Consider the following 24,483-nt stretch of genomic DNA (forward strand, 5'->3'; position numbering starts at 1 on the left):
AAAAAAAAACTTATCTGACTTAGCATGTTAAATGATTAATTTTTATCACTTTACAATCGAAATGCATTACTTCCGAAATTTTACGACATTTTAACAGCTGTTTAATATATTTTGTTCTTTAAAGGAAAGTAACGAGTGAGTGCATTTGTGATTCAAGTGATTGCGGTGGAGTAACGTGTTTTCCTGTTTATTGCGACAAAACTTCTTCCTGAACGCCTTGAGGAGAAGAAAGAAAGTCTGTTGTTTGGGACTTAAGGACCTACAGTGCCTAGACACAATATGCGGGTGATTACCAGAGTACTGCTGGGTATGTTTTTTCCCCCTAAGTTTTAGGGTTGAATTTCGTTTTATTTTATATTTCAAATCTCACTAATCATTACACAAACTTTGATTTAACACAGGCTTGATTTGATCATAGAAAATGTAGAATGCGGTGACAGAATAATCGTGTATATAACTGTGGCTTTATTGTTAAAGTCATTACTCATTAACTATTCTCTTTATATTGCTTTTACTATACTCATGTAAAGATAGAAAGAAAAGTCATATATGACCTTTTTTTCAATTTTAAGAGGTAATTTGCACGCTATTGTTTATACATTAGAACAAACATTATAGCAAGTGTGTAACCAAAGAAAGTTTTGAACGTTTTGAACTCTTACAAAAATCATGATTTCATATACGCGTTTTATTTATTGAAAACATTTTCCTAATTTCACATGAACATGCAATACAAACTTGAACCATTTTAAATTGTTTTGCATTGTGGACAAATATGCCACAATTTACATTATTTAAGTACATGTATAATCTAAATTGAGCTTAAATAAAAAAAATACTGGGGAGGGGTGGGAAGGGGTTCAGACAAACAAGAGTTTATTTTGTACAAAAACCTTGAGTCAGCCTCTCAATTTCCTTCTCAATTTGGCACTAGAATGTCAGATGTTATCGAACAGATTTATCGGAAAGATTAAGAATGTATATGAGAATTTTATAAGAGGGGCCATGCGAATCCACTCAAAGAACCGGTTGCCAAGTTCAGATAGTTTTGATTTGTTATGTATATGTATAAAGTACTTCAGAAACAGTTTTACCAAAACCGCCGATGCTTACGTTAACTTCAGATCTGCATTACATCCAAACTTAACGGAGAAAAATAACCATTTTTTAAGAGAACCACGTTTTCACGATTTATCAGGTTGAGTTTTAGAGTATTAATTAATAAGAACACATAGCTTTCAAAGAGAAGTTCATCAATTTTCTTTAAAGTCACAAGCAAGTCATTAAAATTATTTCAGGTGTCTTAATTTTTAGAGATGGAAGGGACATTTTAAATAAATAGAGATTTTTTTCCCATACTGACTAGTGTAACCGTGGAAAAGGCAGAGAAAAGATTACATATAACAATTCTTAATGGACACACACTTTAATATTTCATAAGAAAATGATCATGTTACCTTGTATACTGGTCGCCCATACTCTGACGTCAATGATAATCATACGTAACTTGTAGTATATGCATTACCTACCGTAAACCAACAGTGCTATTACAATGTGATGTCATTTATTCGTAAATTGTCTGTCTGAAATCCATTCGCAGCTTTTAATTTTGGCGAGTGGGAAAACATATACATAAATACAGAATGCGTAAAAGGTTCACGACGTTAGTTATTCGCGGGTATTAAAGGATCGGGAAACTATTTTCTCGCACGCGAATTTAAGTTGGTTTAGAAATGTATTATGGGAAAAAATATACACCACATAAATGTAGTTTGTCTACAAGTGTATACTTGTCCTTATTCCCGAGAACAACAGCTCAATTCTTTGTTTAGAATTATTTTGGAAAAAAATTCCAAGTGTTTTTGACTTTTTCAGCAAGTGCATTTTAAGTATCTATTGTTTTACACACGATTCCATTTATGTAGTAAATAGAATAGGGTTACAAAGTTTACTTTAAATTCGGATTAGGTATTCATGAACAAAGGGAAAACATGACTAAATACATGATCATAGATTAACATCCCATCCACAAAGATGTATGTATATTAAAATCGAATAAGTTCAATAAATAAAGTTTTATTTTGATGTTTTGTCACATTTTCAAAATTTGCAATTTTATCATCCCTGCATATATGTATGTAGACGAAGGGAAATGAAGCCGATCTTTATTGGCAGGTTTCACTGATAGAAACTACTGATAAGCAAATGTTGGATTATACGGTTTCCAGATTATAACACATTTCTGCGATTTCTTTTCAAGTGTTTTGGAATATTGGAATGGTATGGACAGCATGCAATGTCTCAAGAGCTGAAATGTGTGCAGCACAATTCCAAGAACGGTATGACTCAGAACTATTGGTGGAACTGACGTCATCCAATAAGAACGTGACCAAATCAAGAGAATTACTGTGCCTGTAAGTGTCCTTCAAGTGTTGCTACATGTGTGTTTTATGTATGCTAATTAGAGGGCACCTGTTCAACCGAGTGTCCTGTTTGATATTACATATTAAAGCTACAATCGTATTATAGAATTCCGATTCTTCAACAAACTTCTACTTTTCAAATATCCGTTGTTAGAGGTTTTATATCACAATATCCTCTTTTCTTTCAATTCTCTACTAGTATATCCATCCATCATGTGTATGAAATTTGAAAGATTGCCTGTTTAATTTAGATCGACAGTCAAAGATAACAATATCACCAAGTGTTATGCTGACAGTTCAAATGCATGTACGAATCAGGACCACTTGGCGATCCAATGGAACGAGACCATGAGTGACGTCATCACACTGTGCAATGAAAGTTAGTTTACATTGGAGAGAGAGAGAGAGAGCATAAATTAAGTTTTTACAGCTGATAAAGTCACCAAGTGCCAAGATAATATTCTCGATATAGATACACTGTAGGATAATCATCCATTTTTTGTAGCATGCACTAACTACCTGGAATTTCAGACATGCGAGAGTAAGATCCAATACACGGCCTATCGGGATTCTAAATTTGAACTCTTTTGCAAGTAAGTGCGCATGTCACAATTCAATGCAATTTATCGTTATTGAGGATAATTCAGCAACCTTTTTAAAAAGATTTATTACAAGATGTAAACCTTAAAGTGCATTATCAGCATTATCTCTATTTCTCTTTTTTTCTTATGGGCACTGTTGATTCCATACTAGGCATCCGGTAAATGTAACTATTTGCGTGCGACGGACTGCAGCACATGTATCTTTGCTTCCTATATATATGTTTAAGGATTTCTGTAATTTTTTAAATATTTTTCATTGGGTTTAAATCACTGAAGAATATTTTTTTCAAAACCTTTGTGATATGTTTGTTTCATGATTCCCTAAATATTAGGGATGTCAACGAGTTCCCGGTTAACCGGGTACTCGATCGAACGACCGAGTATCGAATACAAAAAATGCTACTCGGTTACTCGGATGTGTATTTTGTCTTATTTCGAAGTACATATTTTTATCAAAAACTTATCAAAAAAAAACAAACTTAACTATGCATACGGTAATTACCGTGTCGTCATCTTCACCTGTAAAACACCCGTTATCGCCTGCGGTATATACAGCAATTAGTGACCAATCACCTGGTATACAGCTGTTCTCACCTATTGTGGTCCTTGATTTTTGGATGGCTTCAATGATTGTTTTCAGTAAACTTCGTTTAAGTATGGTCTATTATCTTCAAAGCATTTTTAAGTTATTAAGTTAATATATGGCAGCGAAATCAAACATGCGTATAAATGTTGCTACCCACTTCCAAAGTTGGGAAATATTTAGAAATAATTAAAGTTTCAAAAATGTTGAAAGTCAGTTTGCGTAGTAAGTTAAGTGTATACGGGGGAAGCAAAAAGCATATGAAATAATATTAAACTAGCGATCCCAACAACGTCCGTTCCTTCTCTTTCGCTAGTCTAACCATCACAAACATGCGTAACAGATTTTCCTCCTTTTGCATTGATGAAACAGATCCTAAAGAAGAACTGTAAACATTCTTTTTAATTTTTGGTGTATTAATTGTGTCTTTTGTGTTTATTTGATAAAATTTAGTACCAAAAAAATCATTCCCGTTGGACTCGATGTTTATATACATTTATAAACGAGATAAAAACAGCTTTGGGGTTTAACAGAGCTTAACAGGGCCCAAGAAATTTAATACAGTTGTATTTATATTCTTACCGAGTACCCGGGTACTCGATCGGAAAAACGTCCGAGTAACCGATTATCAAATATTGACCGATTTGACATCCCTATGGACAAGATTTTTTTTTAAATTTATTTTTGGTTTGGTTCCATCAAACGGGTTAATGAACGCCCTGGAAAAAAACGCCTTCGATTGCTTAAAACTTTGATAGTGTGTCTTTCTTCTCCTTTTCTCTCACATCTTCAGTTATTTTTTCTTGTTTCCAATCTTTTTAAATGTCCGTCTTTTGACCGGCAGTATTACGCTATGGCCTTTTCCATCTGTCTGTCTGTCCGCTAGTATTTTCCTTGTCCAGTTCATATATTTCAGTGTGAGGTTTAAGGTCAGACGACATGTTCCTCAAAAATATATAAAATCTTCCAAGAATATGCCATTGAAATACTACTACTTAAACAGGTTTCCTCACAAAAACTTGGAGTGACTTACCAGTAATTCGTGCAAGATACCAGAGAATGGTGTTTCTTATATAATCCTATTAGGATGGTGTTTCTTATATCCTATTGGAAAACACTAGCATTGTCAACATCACAACTGTTCGTGTATTTTTTTTTAAAATACATTTTGAAAACAGTTAAGAAAATCGCAAGATTTTGATAATTCTGACTCAAATCGTGCCTGGATCATGCCTTGCTCAGTGTAAGACTTAGACATCAAATCTTGTCAGTCCATGTATATTGGGGGTTGGGGAGTGTGTCATGATCCATTTTATAGCTATACAAAGACAAATCGTGTGTTGATCATGAGACCTAGGACTTAAGAATGGTCAGTGAAAAAATTTGTTGTAATCCAGAGATACATGACCTAATTTTGGAATTTAATGGTTACAAAAGGTCAAACTGTGTCCGGATTATATCTTAAACACTGTGAAGCCACAGGACCATTAAACCTTAAACCTTGTCAATTGATGCATACTGGGGAGAGTCATGATTCAAAAGTAGGCCACTTTATTTCCTTTATTAACCTTATTTTGTAATTTTATAGCTGTACATAATCAAATAATGTTCCGATCACACAGATCGTGCCGAGTTTTAGAATTTTAATAATCATGATGCATACTGGAGGAAGTGTTTTGAAAAAGTAGGTCACTGTGACCTCATTTTGAAATTCTACAGCTACACCTGGTCAAATCGTGTTCGAATTACATCTTTCTCACTTAAGTCAATCTAACTTTGGAATTTTTTCTTCTCTTTGATGCTTTCTTTAGGTAGCAAACAGCGACAGCTATTTTGTGTTTTCTGTACATATCACAGAATTTCATATATGTTACAGCAACTTTATTCAATGGCAGTTCATTCAAAATGACAGGAATCAAGATAGATATTATTTAGTAGTCCCAGACGTCGTATCATGTACCCTAGCGGTGCACTTCATTAAATAGATTTAATGATGTTCAGCTACTCAAAGATATTGTTTGTTTCCAGGTCATATGAAGAGGGTATTTCGTGTGCCAGCGGAATTTTGAAGAATTGCAAATTCGACCTCTCATTTTACATAAATATCATTACAAAACCAATGCCTACATATTACAACCGAATTTGTCTTACAGGTAATTTTTGAAATATTAAATATGAGCTACCCGGGTATATTGACTAAAATTAAGAATTAATCTGTTCTGTTCTGCGAACGTAACCGTGATTTATTTTTCTTTAGGTTGTGTCAACCTTGATGAGACAATGAAAGTTATCAATAATTGCTACAACTTTATCGGTAATATTATGAATGAGGACTCTGTCTCCCAGTGCGCGTAAGTTTACTCTCTTCCTCTCTCCTAAGCGGTTTACCTAGAGTAATGAATCCAGGATTTTAAAAATTATTCGCATCTTATTCCAGTTCTCATAATAACTTCAAAAACTGCCTGTTTGCACCAGATAAGGTTTGCCGTGAGGTGACACAACTTTTGAAAGTTATATACAGTTATGACACTCTGGAGCTCATTTGTACAACAACAACATCTACATCAACCCAACCAACAACAACGACACGAGAAATTACCACCCTATCAACAACCAGACAAGAAATTGCCCCCCAATCAACATCAACGACAGAAGAAATAACCACCCAATCAACAAAAATGACGCAAGAAATTACCCCTCAACCAGTGATTACCAACAAAATGACAAAGAGGGGCCAAACAACAGAATTCGCAACCACTAAACAAGCAAGTATAACAACAAAAATAACAATTCCGCCTTTACAAGAAGAAGAGATTTCCACATCAACCACTTCAAGATCACCAACCACTGTAAAGAAGGAATTGAAAACACAGTCCGATGATTCAACTCAGGTGACTTCTACAAAGGCAGACAGAAATGCAGGTAAATGTCATTCCATGAAACAGCTAATATAGATTATTATTGTTCATGAGAGAAAAATGTTCATGGATTTCGTGGGTCCTTATCCACGACTTTACACCCCAACAAAGATAATATTGTCGGCTTAAATTGGCTCATTCAATCTTCAGGATGTACATATGTACTATAATTATACGAATTACCCATGAAATTACGTCCCCACAAACTTGAAAAATGTTTGCCCACGAAAATTGACCTACACGAATGAATTAAAATGATTCGGTATATAAGGTAAGTCTGATATTATTAAATAACCAAACATAAATACGTATAACTAAGTCTGATCCCTCAAAAAAATTCTACTTTTCTTAGTATTAAGATAAAGTTTATTTCGTGAAAGTGCAAGAATATGTGTCAATCAAACGCATCCCGAAATTCGAAGTTTTAATAATTTCCAGATAAAAGAAGTTTCTAAACACGCTTTAATTATATTTTGGCGTGAAATGCTCTAGGAACATATAAGTGATGATATAATACTGAAAATTTAAAAAAAAAATTGTAACTTAAAATCTGTGACTAAGTCTCTTTAAATATATATTACTAAGTTTAATTCAATTAAATAATCAAACATAAAATTAATATACACAACTAAGTCTGATTCCGAATAATAGTCAAACGTAAATATATTAATTAAGTCTGATCCCAAATAATAACCATTTATGAATATAAACAGGACAGTTTTATATAAGGAAAGACTGTTGGATATCTACCTTCAAGATTGTAATGCCTTTTTTGAAAATTCAACAAAGTGTTTCTTGTATAAGCACATCGTGTGTGACAATTTTTCCAAAATCCATGCATATTTGACAAAACCTATTCATTCGATGTTAAAGAAGTATATTACTAGAATAAGGCTTTCTTCCCATAGCTTAAGTATAGAAACAGGAAGATATCAGAAAATAGAAAGAAGTAATAGAATATGTCAATTTTGTAATGATCACCGTATGGAAGATGAATATCATTTTTTGCTTGAATGTCCTGTTTATGATTCTTTAAGAAGAAAATATATCAAACCATATTATTCCAGATCTCCAAATATGTACAAGCTTACTCAATTACTCAGCTCTCATGATGTTGGTGTTTTAGTTGGATTAGGAAAATTAATTTTTCATGCAATGATATTAAGAAATGATGAATAATTTAATTTATATGTATGTTTCATGTATTTTTCATGTATAATGGAGAGTTTATAATGCTTACTGTAATTGTTGGTGTTGAGGAGTCGGACAGATGGACACTAAGGGTTCCACCCCCCGTAGACTCTCGCCATGCGTGCATAATTATTTTAATTTTGTGTATACTGATGGACCGTATGGCTTAAAGTTGTTTAATAAAGAAAATTATACATTGATCCCTTAAAATAACCAAACATACAAATAAATAAATCTTATCCCATTAAATAACCAAACAATATATATAACGAAGTCTGATCTCATTTCACAACCGGTTTTAAATATAGACATGATACATGCAGTTTGATCCCTTAAAATAACTAAACACATGTATAACTAAGTCTGATCCCATTAAATAACCAATCATAAATATATATAACTAAGTCTAATCCTATCAAATAACCAAATAGAAATATAGAACTAAGTCTGATCCCATATAATAACCAATTATAAGTATTAACATGAATCATTGATGTTTTAACCAAACATATGAAATTATATATCAACTAAGTTTGATCAAATGAAATAGCTAAACATAAATTTATATAACTAAATCTGATCCCGTTAAATAACCAAACATAAAATACGTAACTAAGTCTGATCCCATTTAATAACTAATTATAAATATAAACATGACAGACTGATCCCTTAAAATAACCAAACGTGGACAACATTGATATTTACTGACAAACATTGATAAAACATATGAAACTATCATTTTCATTAAATTGATGTTTCAGTTTATTAATATGCAAGTTTTCATCACAAACAAAGCACAAATAGTTATATTTTATCAGATACAAAAAAGATACACACTCATACCCGGAGCAGTAAAACGAAAATCCTTGACGTTACTCGACGTCAAATGCTAAATACATTGAAGTTTTCTCAACGCAGTCACCATTTCACTCAACACATTTCTTATGTCGTTTCAACCAGTCATCAAAATTGTGCACAAACTGTTCTGGTTTCATTCATGAAATAATATTTAACAACTTCCTGTCTCAGATCCTGCAAATCATCAAACCTCTGTCCGCGTAAAACGACTGTATGTACGGAAATACGGCAAAGTCACGTTACGAACTTCATTTTTTACAGCACTACAATCTCGAAACGATGGTCTTCCTTCACGCATGTCATCCAGTAAACAGTCTCTTTCATCCGAAAATCTTCTGTGCCACTTAAACACTAAAAATAGATTACTTTACTATGATTTCCCGACTGTTTAAGGAATTTATGGGTCTCTGTTGGTGTTTTTCCGATGTCTACACACAATTTTATCACTACTCTCTGCTCAACCTTTTCCGAAAACGTCTCTTTTTCGAACAATGACGAAACTATCTTAATAAACTCTGACCTCGATTTCTCTGCCATTTCGAAACTTTGAACGTTCAAATTTTACAGGTTTGACGTTATAACTTTTGTCAACCTTATAATGTAAAAGCCATCCAAATTTCCGCGGAATTTTACAAAATACAAATGAAATTTATAAAGTGATTAATAACTTTTTGATTAAATCTTTGTTGTGCTCCGGGTCACCATCCCAAGTTTAATAATGAAGTCATAATTGTAATTATACACTTAAAAATTTCATTTTGTAATTCACATATAGTAAAGGATTATAAATATGCTAATAATAAATATATATGACGCAACTTTTATTTAAATTTTAGCTTGCCCACGAACTTTACGGACAACCCTCGTATATTATTATATATAACTAAGTCTAATCCCATATAAACAAGTATAGTAATCCCACTAAACAGCAAAATATACATACATGCAGGTAAATGTCATCTGATTAAATAGCCAAATATAAATATTACAGTAAGGTGTCATCCCAATATATATGTTAAATCATTATTAGGAATATGTTTAAATATGGTCATTTCTAATTTTTGTCCTTATTTGGTGAATTTTGTTTGGCATACCAATAAATGCTCATTTACAACAACTAAAAGGTTTATGTTATGTTTGGCAAAAAAAAAAAAAAAAAACAGCAGAGTAGACTCACGGATTGAGAGTATGGATTACATTCAGAAAAGTCAAGAACGATTGTGTTAATAGCCAAATATGAATATTACAGAAGGTGCCATCCCAATAAATAGCCAAACATTAATATATATAGGTAAGTATCATCCCACTAAACAGCTAAACATAAATATTTACATGTGATTTACGAGTAAGTTTTATTCCATACACAACCAAACTTGTAATATTAATCTCTCTCAGAGTTGAATTGGTTTGATAAAGTGTATAAATAAAATATGCTATAGAACTACTTGTATGAATCTTATTTAACATCCTTGGGGTGTAGATTAAAAGTCGGTCAAAGATGAGGAAATTTCTTTCTATCTCTCTGATGAATCTTCATTGATCAGAATTATTTGCTTAACCAATTTATTGTATTAAAACAATAGATCCTGGTTAATTACTAATTACATATGTAGTATAAAATGTCTTTGACACAGTTCAAGGTTTGTTGATTGTTAAATATACAACGGTTTTTCTAAACATCAAATTCAATTCTGAAAAAACTTTATAGATTTAAAAAAAAGAGAAGAAATAATTAATTTCCTTGTGTCTTCTATTTACAGGAACACAATCTTCCGCTCTCGAGTGCCTAGACACAAAAGTGTTATCGATATCAGCAAACAGTCAACCTTCTACAGAACAGTGCTTGTAAGTAAAGTCAAGTAGCAATAACTGAGGACATGAGAAACTTAGTTTGGTAAGGACATCGCACACCCAAAGAGGAAAAAAAATCAAGTCAGCAAGTCTCGTATATATATAACAAGAAAACTCGTAATGAAAAAGAATTTACACTGTTCATGGGAACCACTGTTTGGAGAATGTCTGTCCTGTCATTTTTTCCCTGAACAGCTTCACCATAACAAGTCCAGCAATCATCAGTTGTAAAGATTAAGAATATAAGGAAAGGCGATCTCTCACCTCGGCTGTTCTACACTGCGCAAAAAAGGCAGTGCCCCCTTCGATCTTCCTTTTTTTTTTTTTTCAAATTTCATTTTGTAAAGTTATAATTACTCATCGTCCTATGATAAATTATTGTAAATTACAAACATGAAACTTAACTAATATTATCAAAACCAATCTTTTAACTTGTTTGATTTTGCTTGCAGGAGGTTTCTTACAATGGCAGCCTGCTTATTTGAAAAGGAAACAACTAATTACAAAGAAATAAAAAGTGTGCTTTCCATTGTTGGAAATAAAATTAATGATATCTTAAGAAGTGGCGTTTTAAGGAACTGCACATTTAATGTTCAAAAAGAAATAGTCTTAATTCAAGAACTTCGTAATTCTACTTGCCAACAGCTCCAGTCTGAACAGGATGAGGAGCCACTTTGTACGGGGCACGGATATGGTCTCGTTAAATGTACCAAAGGTAGACCCTGTGTGTATAAGTGGCTTTTAATCTAAAGCTGAACACGACTCGTAAATCAGTTTATCACCCTTGTTACATATGAGGTTTTTGTCTCTCAGTTGATTCGATACGCAAGAACATGCTCTACGTATGAACAATTTCTAAAACGAAGCAAATCATTGACAAACAAGATATCAACAGTCTCGTTTGAAGTCATTTCGCAAGTTTTCCGGTCAATACAATGATCTTGTCAGCACATACAACCTATCAATAATTCAAATGCTGACTGATGTCATTCATACTAATTGTTAGGCCATTACTTAATACTTACACACTGAATTGTCTACGGATTTTTCCGTTTTTTCCCGATCATGACAAGGAGCACGCAGCGGGAGTGTCTGGTCGGCAGGGGATGCTCACTCCTCCATGGCACCTGATCCCACCTCTAAATTTTGAGGTCCGTGTTTACTCTGCTCCAAATTTGTATCGTTTCATTGGACTTTCCAGTAGATTACTGTTCGTTATCTTCATTTATTACACCTGTTTGCTTTTTGACCAGTGCTACCGAAATATTACAAGGGTGACGTAAGGGGCACGACAATAAATAAATATACATATAATAAAAAAAAAAATAATTTTACTCAGTTATGACCCCTCCCCTGTTAATTTTGTGCACATGTATAAATATCCCCATGCATATACAAACTCATACAGAGCTCTTGTAAAAGTATTTGAGAGGGGTTTTTTTTTCGGAACCAAGTTACACGTGCTCATATTTTCTACTCAGACTTACTCTGGAAGAAAGACTGCAGATTTTAGTTTTCATTAAATGCATCTTCACAAAAGTATCCCACAGCATGAAGTTTTCATCCAAGTAAACTGATATATTTACATACATAGCACGTTTTACCGACCTCCATTCCCTTATGATGGTTCTTATGTGAAATGCACATGTGTAACAGAAAAGAAAAGTAACTCTGATTTCATTATTGTGCTCGAATGGACAACGTGTAGTTGTGTTGGTTATCTTACATTGCCTTTGCGCATTTTTATTTATTTGTATCGGGCTGGCCTCCGAAATTGCTGTCATATATATTTTCTGGAAACCTTTTCTAATGGAATGGGAAACGCATACGATAGTAATTTTTCTCGCGACTCATTCCGCAATGGAAATGTAGGATATATCCACACTGGTGAATTCTAAAAAGCGGAATGCATTGAATCGTGTCCAAGAAAAAAAAAAGCTCGAGAGGGGCCGAGAAATAGAGAAGTGTAAAGTAATAAGACGGTATTATATATAGTTGTGTTCAGCTTTAAGGACATGTGAGTGAAAAAAAGTTAAAGAAATCTGTAAAACATGTGTTAATATTTTATTATAGTTAAACAAATTTTTTTCACAAAGTTTTCCTTTAATATATATATATATATATATATATATATATATATATATATATATATATATATATATATATATATATATATATATATATATATATTTGGGCAGAATGTAAGATTGCGTTTAAAGGAAAATCGTGAAAAATATTGTTTTTGCAAAATAAGAACGCCTTTTTAAAATTTCTTTAGAATATCTTTTGAGGACCTTTTGTCCGTAACAATTACTTGAATGGCAAAAAAATATGAGGCAGAAAATTAAATAATCACAAATATATTTCTTGTTGTAGGCGGTGCTTCATCAATGAGAGACAGAGCTTCAGAATTCTTGTCATTCCTTTTAGTTCTTGTGCTTTTAGTTTTTGAATTTTCATCAATTTGAGAAACCAAAAATTTGATAAGTTATTTAATTTAAACTTCCTGCCGAATATCCTTTATATTCTAGTAAAATGTTCATATAGGAAACAAATGTGTCAGACTCTTTGGTGTCTTTTTTATCGCCTGTACAGAAAAGCATTCCCATCTCACTCTTCGTGCTCGTTCGACATATTTGTTGCTTGTCTGTGAAGGCGATATATCTATGGGTCAACCTCTTGAAAGGATATATATATATATATATATATATATATATATATATATATATATATATATATATATATATATATATATATATATGATTGATTGATTGATAGATAGATCAATAAAAACAGTATGAAATAATGTTACTGTTCTAAATTTAAAAAGTGTATGTTACTTTTTAAAAATCTTGCACTTGAGACCTGGCGAGAGACCTACCTTAATGTCTAAGAATGGTGTCATTATAAAAACAAACTCATAAGATACAACTGATTGTTTAAAAAGAAAAGCAACCAATACAAAAAGCAATAAATACAAGAAATCATTAGCAAACAAATAATTTGCTAAAAAAAGACCATACCTCTTTTGTCACAAATTACTGGTCATTAAAATAAATCATCTAAATAAGTTGAATATTTTCAAAATCAATTTCGTTACAAAACAATTAAACACTGTAAGATGAACTCTCACACAATATCACAGAAAATAGTCTTTGGCTACAAGGCTTATGCACCTATGCAGTAATTCTAGAACCGATTAGTGTTGTTATTAATAAAACAATGTCTGCAACATCTTTCATGGAAGCACCTGTAAAATGATGTAAATTATGTTAATAAAGATAAGTTTAATAAATACATGTACATGGTTTAAAGAAGTTTTGACTGTGTACTTTTAACATACCATTATTTAGACCTTGGCTAAGCACCAATTTGTCTTTTCCAGAAGAGGTGGATATTCGCTGGGTTTTTATTTCTTAAACAGAAAAGATCAATAATTTTCTACATTATATTTTAGCCTAAGAGAACTCAAGGTACAGTGCTATATTACCAATACTAAAATTGGTTACATTCAATGAGGGTGTCATGCGCATACCTATTAAAGGAGTTGCAGACTTATATTTCAGAAACGAAATTGAAGATCTATCAAGATGCCGTAATGAGGTTACGTTAGGGATATGATTATTTGTATTTCTGTTAGTAATACGACCAGATGTAGAAGAATTGATCTCAGAGTCATATTGGAGTGTCGATGCATGTTGTTCATCGGATAGTTCAGGAAAAACCCTCTCAGTGCCCCTTAATCCAGATAAAAATGGACTGACAGTTAATGGGGGGCTTGACTTCAGTTTCGTGTCTATATCCGTAGTGTTTTCTATCATTTTATTGATCTTTTCTGAAATTTTAGTTGTTTTGGTCGTGGATATAGAATTTGATGACAAAATCATAGTTTTCGTGCTGCCATTGTCTTGCAAGGTCATGGGTGCCTTGCTATCGTTCATATATTTCGGTAAATCTGTTGATGACATAAGTTGTCTTCTGTTTTCTGCAGTAACAGACAATGGCGTATGTTTTGTAAATGCTTCAATTTCACTTTCATCTTCTATCTCTGAGACACAGAAAAAAAATTAGTTCGGTTAAATTTGAAGAAAAGCCCACTGAAACTGTTAAATTAACTTGTCAGTTGATTCTAAAATTGTAGAAAACAGAATAGATTTTGTTTATTTAAAAAATATTCTTATTATCATTAAAAATTAGTCAACCAAATAAGTGTTAACTTCAGTCAAACCAATCAAGAATCAAAAATTTCGTGCATATTTTGAAATGTTAAAATATTCTGCCTGATAGTTCTTTTAAACTCAGAGTAAAAGTTTTTTATACCACAGAAATCCCACTTTTCCATTAATTGCTGTTCCAAACTTTTCTGAACATTTAGTGACGACACATCCTTTTGGTCCAATCCTTTATTTCTTAGACAACGTACACTTTCACAGAAATTGCTGCAATTATAAGTACTGCTCATTATCATTAAGGTCAATTTCTTTACGTCGGTGTTAATACGGTACCTTTTGTTATGAAAAGTATTATTTCACATAAATTTCATAGAAAGAATATGCTTAAGCAGCTTGGTTATTTTTAGCTCACCTTTACCTAAATAACGTGAAAATTGGGTATTTTCAACAATCGGTTCTGTACGAACATAACTTAAATAGTTAGAATTGATATGCAGCATTATTTGACTTGAGTCTGTGTTAGCCAAAGGCTCAAGTGATTTTTCTCTGATCGAAGAGTGTCTGGCGTTCGTCTGTCGTTTGTCGTCTGTAAAATTTTCACATTTTCGACTTCTAAACAAAACACTGGGCCAATTTTAACCAAACTTATCACACAGCATTCTTTAGTGAAGGGATTTCAAATTTGTTTAAATGTAGGGCCACTCCCTATTTCAAGGAGAGATAATAAGAACTAGTGAAATTTTCATGACATCTTTTAACAATTTTCTTCTCAATAACCACCGGGCCATAGAAAAATGAAACTTATTTGAAAGCTTCATTTCATAGTGCATATAAGGGTTTATTCAAATCATGAGTGCCGGGGCTAAAAAAAAAGCAAAAAATTTTAAAATTTCTTCTCAAAAATAGCATGATTAGTCACATTGATATGGAATCATCCTTATGTACTGTAGATTCAGATTTGCTCAAATCATGACCCCCTTGGGTAGGGTGGGGCTACAATGGGCGATCAAAGTTTTTCCATAGGAAAACACAGGAAAAATCTTTAAAAATCTTCTCATAAACAGCAAAGCTTTGATTATTCATATTTATGTGGAAGAATCCTCAGGTAGTGTGCACTCAAGTTTGCTCAAATCATGACCCCCACGGGAAGGCTATCAAAGTTTTACATGAATATATAGGAAGGAAATTTATAAATCTTCTCAAGAAAAGCAAAGGTATGATTAGTCATATTTACATGTATATGCAAGCACCTTCAGGTAGTATACATTTAAATTTATTCAAATTATGATCCTCGGTGGTAGGGTGGGGCTACGATGGCCCATCAAAATTTAACATAGAAATGCATAGGTAAATTCTTTAAAACATTCTTCACAATGACAGCACACTATGACTTTTCATAATTAATTATATGGAAGCATCCATAGGAAATTTAGATTCAAGTTTGTTAAAAAAAAATAATGCTAGGGGGAGGGGCGTGGGAGCACAACTGACGATCGAAGATTAACAAAGGAATAAAGTGGGAAAATCTTCAAAAACTTTTCCTCAAGAACAGCAGAGCCATGATAAGTCAGAAGTACAGAAGCTTTGTTAAAGTCATGACCCCTGGGGTAGAGTGGGATCTCAATATGTTTACATTGGAACATAAAGGATTTTTTTCAAGAACAAGAAAGTCATGATTAATCTTATTTATATGGAAGCATTATCAGATGGTGTAGATTCAAATCTTTTCAATTCTTGACACGTAGGGGTAGGGTGGGGCCTAAATACGAGATCAAAGTTTTACAAAGAAATATGTAGTGGAAAAAATCTGGTGATGAAGAATAGCAAAGCCGTGACAACTCATGTGAGCGATGTGGCTTATGGGCATTTTGTTAATGAACGTTTCCTTTGCTTTCAACCAATTGAGACCACTTATTTGTCTAAAATGTTTTAATCATTTCTTACCCGTCTGTATTGTCCGATGGGGACTGTAAAGTTTCGAGACATTCGCTCACTCCAGATACTGTGCTGCTTTCTGAAACGAAGTTCTTTTTCAAATTACTTAAATTCAAAGAAAAGAAAACGTTAAAAATATCAAGTGTTAGAATAGTAGAAGACAGTTACGTTTGTCAAGGACTTTTGGTGAATCCAGTGTAAACTAACTATTAATTTTTTTTTAATTGACTTGACGTTAAATAATGAGCATGATAAAGTTATTTTCTAGATGTTCATTAAGTTTTACAGAAAGTGTGACTTCACTTGATGTAAAGTAAGGCGCAAGAGTTGATGGAAAAACTCACCTTTATGACTTTCGCTTCGCAAAGAAAAACCCGTTTGATTTTATTATTGTATATTTTAAATAGTTCGAAGGTTAGTAACTGATAGGAGAAAATAACTGATATATCACTGTGTTAGTAAAGAGTAATCAGAGAAATATGGATGGAATGCAGTGGTTATGGATATAACAGACGGAAACAGGAAAGAACAGCTAAATATCAGTATATATCGGTGTGAAATATTGTGACCCGACAGTTAATCTTGACATTTTGAAAGAAAACTTGGGTGAAAAGCAGTGATATATGATACAGTTTAAATATATTGTTGATATATACATAAATGAAAATAACAATGTAGTACATAGTTTATCACCATATCTTTAACTCTGGCCCCCTGTTTTACTTAAGTGAAAGATGATCATTTAACCATTTCGTTTCACTTATAACAAAGACATTTAATGAGTATTTAAAATCACCGACTAAAAAGAATGAAACAGAAAACGAATTTTGACGTGTTGACGCGGGAAATCTTCTGTCATTTACCTTAAGCTTGCAAACGAACAAGGACACATATATGCACGACCAGCATGGAAGAAAGTTTGACCTGCGGTAATAGTGTTACCCGCTGTCCTGTGTGCCTGGAAAATTTTACACGTCCGAAATACCTCCCTTGCTTACATACAGTTTGTGAACCATGCATAGACATTTATGTGAAGTCAATGCAAAAAGCTTTCCATCGCAGTTCTCAAAAATCCGAATCAGAGAAAGGGTTTAATTGTCCAGTTTGCAAAGCTTTTGTGTTGTGTTCCGAAGATGACCCGACATTATGGGCAAGGACTTTACCAGACAATACTATCATCAATACATTGGTTGAGAGAAATAAGCTCAAAAAGAAATCAGAGACTTGCGAGGGATGCAAATCTCGAGGTGATGTCATAAAAGCAGCTGCTTGGTGCAGTGAATGTCAAGAGGCGTTGTGTCACACGTGCTCAAAATACCATAAAACGAACAAAGCTCTAAAAAATCATTGCGTATTTAATGTTGACGATCTCAAAGAAGATCCGATACTAATATGTTTTACTGAGGATGAAATGTGCGTTCGACACAAAGATAAACGTGTAGAAATGTTCTGCGAACATCACGATGCTCTGTGCTGTATTTTATGCGTCACCTCTAGTCACAAAAACTGTGACCACGTTATTCCAATTGAGGATGTAGCCAAGGGAATCCGACAAAGTGGCGAGCTAGCATACACAAACAACCAGCTGAAACATATCAACTGCGAGATCCAAGAAATTATCCGAGATCGCAAGAAGAATATCAGTGATTTCACGCAACAGCATCATCGAATAGAGAATGACATAGCTAAATATAGACAAGAGATCAATCAACATCTGGATGAATTGGAGCAGAGGTGCAAGAAGAACATGAACGTTAAATATAATGAACATCTCGCAGATATGAACAAGCAAGTTGAACAGCTACAGAATCGTGAAAAAGCAATCACAAACTGCCAGAAAGTATTACAGACAAGTATAAAATACGGGACAGATTACAAATTATTTTCGGAAATGAACAAATTAAAACGCCAGATTCATGATCATGAGGAACATGTAAAGAAACAAAAAGCTTCCATGAAACGCATTGAATTTAGCTTCGTTCTGAGTTCTCCTGCCACTAATTTTAGGCATTATCTGAATACACTAGCTGACGTCAAGATTATAACATCCAACTATCCTAATATTGAAACACCGTATACAACGCACGTAACATCCACTCCGCGTGCGTCACGGCATTCCTCGCCTATGGCTTCATTCCAGTCTATTGACCTTGATCTGTCATCAAGTTTTAGAAGAATTGAATTCCTCGAATCTAGCAGACGAATTGAATCCAATGAATCTCCCATCAGCAGAAGTGTTGAATACGAATTTTCCAGGAGCAGAAGAGCTGAACATGAATCGTCAAACAGCAGAAGAACTGAACTAAATGAAAGTTTCTCAGAACGCAATGAATCAAGAAGATCAAGTACAGAATCCGAATATTTACAGCTAGCTCTATCGACAAGTGACCTAATCGGGATCAAAGAAGCAGACCTATCGAAAACCATATATGTAAACAAATTAAAAATCATTGATGCAGCATTCCTCCCAGACGGAAGAATTATGTTGGTTGCGAGTAACGGCGAAAATTGGCGCTTGTATGTGTATACCAATAACGGATCTTTACAGAAGGAGATACGATTAAGAAGCCATCCTGGTGGAGTAGCCGTGCTTTCAAAGCAAGAATCGGCAATTACTTTCCCTGACGAGCAAATTATTCAATTCATAGACAACAAAGACTTTTCCATGGCAAAAGATATGAAAATTCGAGGTCATTGTCGCCAGATTTCTAGTGTAAATAATAAGATGGTTATCGTTTGTGAGACGGAGGTGAAATTGTTCAATGGAACATCCGTTCGAACCATTCCAATTGCGGGTTCTGAGATTCTCTGTGTTTGCTTGTCTACCAAAGACCGAATCTACTTCACAATGCAGAGTGACAGTTCTCTCCATTGCATAGCCACAACAGGATGTGAACTTTTCAAATACTGTCATGGCGATCTGGTTTGTCCTTACGGTGTAGCACTTGGCCATGGAGATCGTTTTGTGTACGTAACTGGTTATAAATCTCAGAACATTCATCAAATAACCCCTGAAGGTCGTCTGCTTACCATAATAGTGACGCGTGGTGATGTCATGTCCGGGCCACAGCTGCTCACCATTAATCAGAATGGAGAAGAATTCTTACAAATTTGGGAGCAAATGTATGGGAACTTTATTTATGTGTATGATATGCCCAAAAATGAAATTACTTCAAATTAGATATTAGAAACGTTGTACGTAAAATATGTGTTAAAATATGGTTTGAAATGAATAAGTTATACTAGTATTTAAGGACATGATAACTGATCTGCATATTTCCAAAGAGGTGATTTTGAAAACCATAAACAAGACAATTGAATGAAACCTAATCATCCATACAACTACTAGTACTGCCATTATATCAATAAACAGCATATCCTCTTTTGTTTTCATGTTTGTTTACTATCAGCTATTTAAATCCAGTCTGATACTTTATATATCCGTGTTCTGTTCCATTTTAATTAAATGTACTTCAAATGAATATTTTAAGGATACCTGATCTTCACAAATCCTTACCAGTTGAGCTGGATGGCTGGACATTATCTTTTCGCAGTAAATCAGTCGTCTCCATTGGCAGGTATTGATTTGGGGTTAAGTTCTTCACGGTTTCTGAGTCCATTATCGTTTCTTTCTCTTGTTCTGTCGTTTTCTGCTCGATTGATACTGTTGGGGCCAACGTTACTGGTTTGACTGGCATGGGTAGAGGACATCTCATCATGTATTCTGTATAATTCCTGGCGAAATAAGGAGCCATCATGTGGATCTGAGGGCAGCTTTTACTGACCGATAAACACATTTCAAGGTCCTGGTATGTCCTTCACAAATGTCAAAAATAGACAACAATGTATATTGCCCGAAAATTGGGATATATGATAATCAAAATTCATAATTAAAGTGAAAAATATATATATAATTTCTATGAAAATACCTTTTTCTTGGTTATTAATTTAGTCTTATTTAAACAATAAAATCTTTTCATAGTTTATTAGTACGGGAATTAACGTTGCATTTGTTACAGAAAAAATACATAATTTATTTTTTTTCTGCAATAGCTGCAACCATTAATTCCAGTACTAGGAACCGAATATAGACATTTCATTTCTTTATATTTATAACTGCATAAATAATCATATAAAGTAGGTTTAAATACATTAAATATTATACTTCAGTGTTTGGTTCATCGATTGAAAAGCAAAAAGCACATTGCATAAGAATTCTACACAGGTGGCTTGAAAAACCAGTCCGGCGTTTACTGATTTATAAAAGAAGTGGTTTTCATAAGAAATAAAGTAAAAAAAAAAAAAAAATTCAGTTGATGTAGATATTACACATTACTTGCATCCAGAATCGGCATTATTCAGATTGTAAGTTAATGTGCATCGCTCCAACACAGCCCAGGTTCTGTCAATGTCTTCACATCCTATAAAATTTAGATTTACGTTGCTTTATGATTGAACAATTGTAATAAAGGTACGAAATACAATCAACATTACTAAAATTTAGTGACCAGTACGCAATTGAAATCGTGTCCTTTCTCTGAACAAAATCTACAATAATGTTGCAGCTTTTACTTGTATTTTTCAAGCCAATATTTCAGACAAAAGCGAATTTAAATTAAAGTTATGCGCGTATGCATTTACAGATTGTTTTCATTTAAGTATGGTGGGATTTACTTGCCAGAGTCACAAATGTACTTGAACACACGTAAAGTGTCTGCCTCAAAATCTTGCACATACAGTTTTTCGCCAAAAGTGCAATTGCTGTCTACCATCAAGGCATTGTCTTTACATCTGACACTTTCTTTGTAAGAACTTTGGATAAAACAGAAAACAAACATCAATACAATGTACTATAACTGAAAATGTGGGTGCGATAATTCATAAAATGAAGAGGGGTGAATTAAGAATGCTTTCTTAAAGATGAACATTCACCGACTTCTAAGAAATTTTAGCTAAAAACCAGGATTTTTTCCAGAAATGTGCTCTTGTAGTTCTGTTTAACGATCTTGAACTAACTTGCAGAAATCTTGAAATTTCTTCGTTATGTATAGGTTATACTTCACTAGACCTGAACACGCTTTAATTTCCTGCATCACTGGACAAACTGTAAGGAAAAAATGCGTAATTCAAATTCTAAAAATAAAAAAAAACCTTTTAGTTCCTCATATGATTAAAATTTCATAAGGATTTTCTTAAAAGTTTTTCTCAAACTTTTTCATTTCACCAATGGTTCAAGAAGATTAGTAATGTTTTGTGATCTACTCACGTTCAGAGCATTTTCGCTGGAAACTTTTTTGAATGTCTTGTAGTCTATAATATTCAGCTTCGTTCCCACCCCATTCACACTTAATGACGGCATCAATTAAACATACAGTTCGGAACTCTTTTGTTTTCTTCCTGATTGAATAAAGCAGCCATAAAAGTATACCATTCCAACATATGCCTTCATTGACATTCAATTCAATTTCGTGATAACTAATGTCTTATATGCTCATTATTCTTGACTTACAAACAAAAGTCGATGACATGGGAATCATTTTTGTTTGCGATAGCCTCGTTAAAATCTCGTTCCAACGACAACGCACACTGTTCAGCGGTGACACAGCTCCAGGACTGAGCATCCGTCCCTAGAACAAGGATACCTTCAAAGAACACGGCACAGAATAAACCTATCAAATGGGTGGTTTCTAATTTTATCTTCTCCAAAAATATGTATCAGTACAGGTTTATAGCATTTTCAATTAATCCGATGTAAGAAAAAACTTCCTTGCTGGAGACATCAAATTTATATAAAAAAAGGAAGAAATAAAACTCAAACCAAATATTTATCAATAGATATTTTTACAAAAATGCAAAGATTTATATAGAGAAATAAAGAGAAAATGCCTTACCAAATCCAACCATACGTAGTAAAGCCATAGTGTGGACCGTACTCCAACGGACTTGGAATAATTATAATGATGTTGGTGATTAATTTATTTCCGGGATGAGTGGTCGTCACATCAGACTGGAAGTGAGTACTTGGTGCATCTGTGTTATATCAAAAGCCAACTGTCAAGTATTTTACACTTGGTTTTACATTTATAAAGCTTCATAAAACACAACATGACTTCCCATCTTGTAAGGGGGGGGGGGTCTGCCGAAATAAACTGTACGTGAAATACTGATTTATAGATGACAACTATCAGTATTACTATCGTCAACACGATGATTAGAAAGACGGTTTGAAAGGCAACTGTAATAAAACGCTCCCCGGGGTAAAATTCCAATTTAATTTGTTAATTCCCTCCAAAAGTCCTTTGAAACGTTTATTGAATTGCTGCAGTGAAATCAGCTGTTAGCTGTTTAACAGATTTTTGTGTAGGATTATATAGAGAGTATCTTAATGTGTGACATGTGGAGTACTCATCTCTGCCTTGTACGGCCGACAGAGATGATACTTACATCAGACTCGGTTTCCTCTGAATCATCTGGACTAGGATTATTTTTTTTTTTAATTCTTCCTCGCTTACAGCTATATACATGTACTTGACTTTATTAAAAAGAATTAATTAGATCTGATCAAAAACCTTTTATGCGTTCTTCAGAATAAAAAAAAAATAAGTAACGATCTATTTAGTCTGAAAGAAAGTATTAATCATCATGAGTTAGTAAAATTGTTAATTTAAAAAAATATCATTTTCTGAACTTTGTTTAAGTTCAAAGACACTAATCATGAAATTTGTCTTTTTAAGTATTAATTCTTAAGGACTAAATCGATTAGTTTATCTGCAGCAGTCGCGCCATCCTTTATCTTGAATGGTCTGATCTTAGGATATCATGGAATAGGATTGACTCACTGAATTATTAATCAAGAAAAAACAGGTCCAAGGTTCCAAAACCCTTACCTGATAAATTGCAGAACTGGCAAAAATTAAAGTACGAACAGGTTCAATAATTGTCAATGTCTGGTGAATTTGTTTGATACGTATCATTCAATTCTATACTAGCATGACTAGTGGGCGTGATCATATGCAGGGATTACAAAATGAAAACAACAGCTCTATCTTTTCAGTTATAAGAAACATTTTCCTAAAAAAAAAAAGTAAGTAACTCTCTCTCTCTCTCTCTCTCTTTATATAAAATTTCTAAAACGAGTCAAGCTATTGACAAATAAGTTGATGAAACAAGAATATCAACAATCTCGTTTAAAGTCTTCATTTTGCAAGTTCTATGGCCGAAACAATGATCTTGTCGCCAAATACAATCTATCATTAAGTCAAATGCTGACCGACGTTGTTCATACTATTTGTTAGGCCATTATTTACACTGAATTGTCTATGGATTTTTCCGTTTTTTTCCAATTATGACAAGGAGCACACGGCGGGTGTGATCAGTCGGCAGGGAATGCTCACTCCTCCATGGCACCTGATCCCACCTTTGATGTTTAAGAGGTCCGTGTTTGCTTTGCTCCTGAATTGTATTGTTTGAATGGACTTTTGAGCTTAAATACTGTTCGTTATCTCCAAATTCATTACAAAGCAATAAAAATGAACTAGACACGAACAATTAAAAATTGTCAAATTTTTGGGACGCTCTGTCCTTTCCTCAGGCCGTAGAAAAGGTTCAAAAGTCATGAAAAAACAAAACAGATGAAAACAAAAACTTCAATCACTACAATTTGATATTGATTTAGAGATTTCGATGAAGAAAACTAATTACAATGTATTAATATTTAGAAATGAATCAGGACCACCGCGAGGCACGTCCGATCAGTCTGGTCTTCTGTGGATATATATATATATATATATATATATATATATATATATATATATATATATATATATATATATATATATATATATATATATATATATAGACAAAATTGCTTTTTTCGTTTGTTAATTGAACATTTGCTTAGCTAGTACTAGTATATCTAATATGCCATCTTTCCCAATACAGTGGAATTGA

General features: G+C 33.3%; 2 protein-coding genes across 2 annotated transcripts; one reads left to right on the top strand and one right to left on the bottom strand.

Annotated features, from left to right (window-relative positions):
• On the top strand, positions 1-13,117 carry LOC133171632 (uncharacterized). Its single transcript, XM_061306421.1, has 10 exons — positions 1-307; positions 2,261-2,414; positions 2,675-2,802; positions 2,929-3,016; positions 5,637-5,761; positions 5,866-5,959; positions 6,046-6,530; positions 10,336-10,420; positions 10,879-11,141; positions 12,803-13,117. The coding sequence occupies exons 1-10, from the start codon at positions 280-282 to the stop codon at positions 12,892-12,894; spliced, it is 1,542 nt and encodes a 513-aa protein (XP_061162405.1). The 5' UTR covers positions 1-279; the 3' UTR covers positions 12,895-13,117.
• A 290-nt stretch (positions 13,118-13,407) lies between these two features.
• LOC133171631 (uncharacterized) lies at positions 13,408-22,586 on the bottom strand. Its single transcript, XM_061306420.1, has 12 exons — positions 22,425-22,586; positions 22,043-22,175; positions 21,800-21,930; positions 21,550-21,637; positions 21,212-21,345; positions 20,870-20,954; positions 20,051-20,349; positions 16,543-16,612; positions 14,747-14,865; positions 13,962-14,474; positions 13,770-13,841; positions 13,408-13,676 (listed from the first exon to the last, which is right to left on the bottom strand). Exons 1-12 carry the CDS (start codon positions 22,450-22,452, stop codon positions 13,603-13,605), a joined length of 1,746 nt encoding a protein of 581 aa, XP_061162404.1. The 5' UTR covers positions 22,453-22,586; the 3' UTR covers positions 13,408-13,602.
• Between the last annotated feature and the right edge of the window lie 1,897 nt (positions 22,587-24,483).

This window comes from Saccostrea echinata, unplaced genomic scaffold, assembly GCF_033153115.1.
Source record: "Saccostrea echinata isolate AGI-Se365-2 ecotype Australia unplaced genomic scaffold, CSIRO_AGI_Sech_v1 ptg000054l, whole genome shotgun sequence".
In the NCBI taxonomy this organism is placed as follows: domain Eukaryota; kingdom Metazoa; phylum Mollusca; class Bivalvia; order Ostreida; family Ostreidae; genus Saccostrea; species Saccostrea echinata.